Source organism: Corticium candelabrum, chromosome 12, assembly GCF_963422355.1.
Source record: "Corticium candelabrum chromosome 12, ooCorCand1.1, whole genome shotgun sequence".
In the NCBI taxonomy this organism is placed as follows: Eukaryota; Metazoa; Porifera; class Homoscleromorpha; order Homosclerophorida; family Plakinidae; genus Corticium; species Corticium candelabrum.
This window is the reverse complement of record NC_085096.1, coordinates 610,001-614,874: the sequence shown is the minus strand read 5'-3', so window position 1 is coordinate 614,874 and position 4,874 is coordinate 610,001. Positions and strand designations below refer to the sequence as shown.

Genomic DNA, 4,874 nt, shown 5'->3' with positions numbered 1-4,874 from the left:
AACACAATTCAGGATAGTCTTTCTCTCCACCAGCTGCTGTATGTAGTGGTGTTTGTCCATCTTCATCCAATGCATTTACATCTGCTCTTCTGGAGAGTAACAAACAACTTGTTCTTGTATGACCTCGTTTACATGCCAAGTGTAGTGGTTGGTTTCCATCTTTATCCACTGCATCAATCTTGGCTTTATGTTTTAGTAAAATAGAACACAATTCAGGATAGTCTTTCAATCCACCAGCTGCTGTATGTAGTGGTGTTTGTATGTCTTTATTCAATGCATTTGCGTCGACTTGGTTAGAGAGCAATAAGCGACCAGTTTTTGTATGATACTTTCTACATGCCAAGTGTAGTGGTTGGTTTCCATCTTTATCCACTGCATCAATCTTGGCATTATGTTTTAGTAAAATAGAACACAATTCAGGACAGTCTTTCAATCCACCAGCTGCTGTATGTAGTGGTGTTTGTATGTCTTTATTCAATGCATTTGCGTCGGCTTGGTTAGAGAGCAATAAGCGACCAGTTTTTGTATGATACTTTCTACATGCCAAGTGTAGTGGTTGGTTTCCATCTTTATCCACTGCATCAATCTTGGCATTATGTTTTAGTAAAATAGAACACAATTCAGGACAGTCTTTCTCTCCACCAGCTGCTGCATGTAGAGGTGTTTGTCCATGTTCATTCTCTTCGTTTACATCAGCAGTCCAATCCACCAACAGCTGAACTGTGTGTAAATCAGCACTTTCAGCTGCTTTATACAAAGCATTGTTACCATTGCACGTCAATTGTTGGTTTGCCAAATGCCAGGGTTTGTATTTCTTGTTGTTTAAAACATTTGCATCTGCATTGTGATGCAACAAGACTTGCCTAGTTTTAGAATTAAGCCTTTTACAAGCCAAGTGTAGTGGTTGGTTTCCATCTTTATCCACTGCATCAATCTTGGCATTATGTTCTAGTAACATAGAACACAATTCAGGACAGTCTTTCTCTCCACCAGCTGCTGCATGTAGTGGTGTTTGTCCATCTTCATTCAATGAATTTACATCTGCTTCACTAGAGAGTAACAAACGACTTGTTCTTGTATGTCCTTTCCTCACTGCCAAGTGTAGTGGTTGGTTTCCATCTTTATCCACTGCATCAATCTTGGCATTATGTTCTAGTAACATAGAACACAATTCAGGACAGTCTTTCTCTCCACCAGCTGCTGCATGTAGAGGTGTTTGTCCATCTTCATACACTTCGTTTACATCAGCAGTCCAATCCACCAACAGCTGAACTGTGTGTAAATCAGCACTTTCAGCTGCTTTATACAAAGCATTGTTACCATTGCACGTCAATTGTCGGCTTGCCAAATGCCAGGGTTTGTATTTCTTGTTGTTTAAAACATTTGCATCTGCATTGTGATGCAACAAGACTTGCCTAGTTTTAGAATTAAGCCTTTTACAAGCCAAGTGTAGTGGTTGGTTTCCATCTTTATCCACTGCATCAATCTTGGCATTATGTTCTAGTAACATAGAACACAATTCAGGACAGTCTTTCTCTCCACCAGCTGCTGCATGTAGTGGTGTTTGTCCATCTTCATTCAATGAATTTACATCTGCTTCACTAGAGAGTAACAAACGACTTGTTCTTGTATGTCCTTTCCAAACTGCCAAGTGTAGTGGTTGGTTTCCATCTTTATCCACTGCATCAATGTTGGCATTATGTTTTAGTAAAATAAAACACAATTCAGGACAGTCTTTCTCTCCACCAGCTGCTGCATGTAGAGGTGTTTGTCCATCTTCATTCAATGAATTTACATCTGCTTCACTAGAGAGTAACAAACGACTTGTTCTTGTATGTCCTTTCCTCACTGCCAAGTGTAGTGGTTGGTTTCCATCTTTATCCACTGCATCAATCTTGGCATTATGTTTTAGCAAAATAGAACACAATTCAGGACAGTCTTTCTCTCCACCAGCTGCTGCATGTAGAGGTGTTTGTCCATCTTCATTCAATGAATTTACATCTGCTTCACTAGAGAGTAACAAACGACTTGTTCTTGTATGTCCTTTCCTCACTGCCAAGTGTAGTGGTTGGTTTCCATCTTTATCCACTGCATCAATCTTGGCATTATGTTCTAGTAAAATAGAACACAATTCAGGACAGTCTTTCTCTCCACCAGCTGCTGTATGTAGTGGTGTTTGTCCATCTTCATTCAATGCATTTACATCTGCTCCACAATCCACTAACAGCTGGACAGTCTGAATGTCACCATTTCTAGCTGCTATGTGTAAAGCGCAGTTACCAAGACGATCTGCTACATTCACACTCTCATTTGTTATCAGGGGAAGATACAAAGCGGGAATGTCACGCAAACTCTTAATAAGAGCTTTGTGAAGAGGAGTTTGACCACAATTGTTAACAGAAGCAACATCGGCTTTGTACACATGAACTAACAGTTGACAGGTACGAAAATGATGCTTAGCAGCAGCAAGATGAAGCGGCGTTTGTCCATCTTTGTCTTTCAGATTGATCTTCGCGCCTCGTGACAGCAAGAACGAACAAATACCTGAATTTTCATTCTCGGCAGCCCAGTGTAGAGCTGTACTATTCGACTTTGTATCCACGTCATTCACGTTCCCTCCTTCTTCAACCAGTCGTCGAACCTCCTCCCAGTCTCCATCCCTCGCAGCTGTAGCGACATTCCGTTCCATGATCTAAACGTTCACTAGCTAGCAACACTCGATCACACAACACAATCTATCTCTGCGAACAAGCAGACTCCACTCTACGAAACGGCAACGGCCAATCAGAAAAGACATTTTCACGTGACGAAGGCGTTAACAAGCACGTGTTTATGCAAACATTCACGTGACCGGTCATGTAACGCACGTTAACAAATTATTGTTTTCGGGCTATTTTGCTTTGCACGTTTGACCTTTATATAATATTAATTTCGTGTGTTGCCTAGAAATCACAGTAAAATAGTTTCAAACATTTGTTCAGGATCTTCCACTACAAAAGTCTAAATCACTGTCATTTACGTACCTGAGTTTGCCATGCATGTTCGATACGATTACGTAATTACACAATATCTTGTGAGGTTGGTGACCATGCAACCTTATATCTCAGCATTCTCTAGTGATTACATCATCATACATACATTACAACTATTGTATACGTACTGTAGTTGTACAGATATGTTGTCGTTTTAGTTCAAGAAATTCAATTCCATTGTTATTTATTTATTTATTATTTATTATTTATTCATTATTTATTTATTTATTATTTATTTTTTATTTATTTATTATTTATTATTAATTTACCCACTTAATATTTATTTATTATTTATTTATTTATTTTTTATTTATTTATTTATGCACTAATTAAGCTACTGACACCCCTTCGATCTCCAAAGCCATCTACAACAAGCCAAGTGATCAATTCAATGCATGCAATCTAGATATAGAAATGACAGCTAAAGTGCCATGAGTATCGCATGCATGCAAACTGCTTTATCACGACCAATTTCAAAGGCTTGAAACATCTCTTTCTCTAAAAGAGTTTGATTAACGTTCAGAAAATATTTGCTATGTCTACAGGTTGTTTCCAGTACAGATCTCTATTATATATCTGTCTGCAACTTCAGTAAGAGAGAGCTAGAGCAGAACGGGAGTAAACTAAAGATACAATGAGGACGTAACTGAACGTGACGAAACGTTTCAATTAGATTGTCCAGAGTTAGTAGTGAGTGGCATATAGCATATGCTCATGCATGATGCAGCAGGTAAGCAGATAACAGATCTAGACTAGGAAACCCTTCAACTTCCTACTTCTTACTCAATTTGAGCACAAACTCTTGATTGACACTCTTCACTAGACAAAGTGCAGACGTTAGTAGAGCAGGTCAATTGCTCTAAATCACGTCAATTGCTGCTACTTGTCGTCTGTCACCTACTGACAGACAAGCGTACATCAACATGATATAATTTCCTTCCCACTTCCTAGCAAGCACAAGGCAGCACAAGCACAGCGTCTGTCATCCTGCACGCTCAACATGAACGGCACTTCGTCTCTTCAACCACAAGGTGAAGACCCGCATGCCATTTGGATGAAAATCCGAGACGAACGGAAGGTGTATCAGCTGCAGAAGAGAATCGAGAGACTGAGGAAAGAAGCGGAGTATGACAGGGACGAGGAGGAGGAGAGTGAGAGCGAAATAGAAAACATTTGCACAAGAAGAGGAACTCAACAAGAGTTGATAGTCAAACTTGTCAGTAAGTGATGATACACTGTGTGGATAATAAAATAAATAAAATTAATTAATTAATTAATCGATTTATTTAGTAACTTATTGGGTTTTTATTTATTATTTAATTTTTATTTAATTATTTATTTAATTTATTATCTTATTAATTAATTTATTATTAAATTTTTATTTATTTATTTGTTTAATTAACTTATTTATTTATTAACTTATTAATTAATTTATTATTTATTATTTAATTCTTAGTTATTTAATTATTTTATTTATTTACTATATTTATTTATCTATTTATCTATTATTTATTATATTTATATATTTGTTAACTTATTAATTAATTTATTTATTATTTAATTTTTTATTTATTTCATTTATTTTATTTATTTATTTTATTTATTTGTTATTTTTTACAGTACCTAATTAATGTATTGGTATATAATACAGATAACACAGATAACACATATCCGCCCTAAGGACGGAAGCACAAACAGTCTAAGTCTCAATATTGCAATAATTAGGTAGCTAGTCAACAATCACGAGGTCCAATCTGTCACTAATCATTCGTGAGTTATACTGCCACAAATTATTTAATTTTTTATTTATTTTATTTTATTTATTTATTATTTAATTTTTTT

General features: G+C 36.4%; 2 protein-coding genes across 2 annotated transcripts in view; one reads left to right on the top strand and one right to left on the bottom strand.

The window, feature by feature from the left end:
- Positions 1 to 764: 764 nt before the first annotated feature.
- Positions 765 to 2,762, bottom strand: LOC134188258 (serine/threonine-protein phosphatase 6 regulatory ankyrin repeat subunit B-like). The gene is made up of 4 exons (XM_062656453.1): positions 1,955 to 2,762; positions 1,850 to 1,909; positions 993 to 1,153; positions 765 to 837 (listed from the first exon to the last, which is right to left on the bottom strand). Exons 1-4 carry the CDS (start codon positions 2,687 to 2,689, stop codon positions 765 to 767), a joined length of 1,029 nt encoding a protein of 342 aa, XP_062512437.1. The 5' UTR covers positions 2,690 to 2,762.
- Positions 2,763 to 3,956: 1,194 nt separating this feature from the next.
- LOC134188385 (myb-like protein W) overlaps positions 3,957 to 4,874 on the top strand; it is a 2,171-nt gene continuing 1,253 nt past the window's right edge. Inside the window, exon 1 of the mRNA XM_062656572.1 lies at positions 3,957 to 4,252. Coding sequence (XP_062512556.1) covers positions 4,033 to 4,252 — 220 coding nt within the window. The 5' untranslated portion in view covers positions 3,957 to 4,032. The remainder of the gene's footprint in view (positions 4,253 to 4,874) is intronic.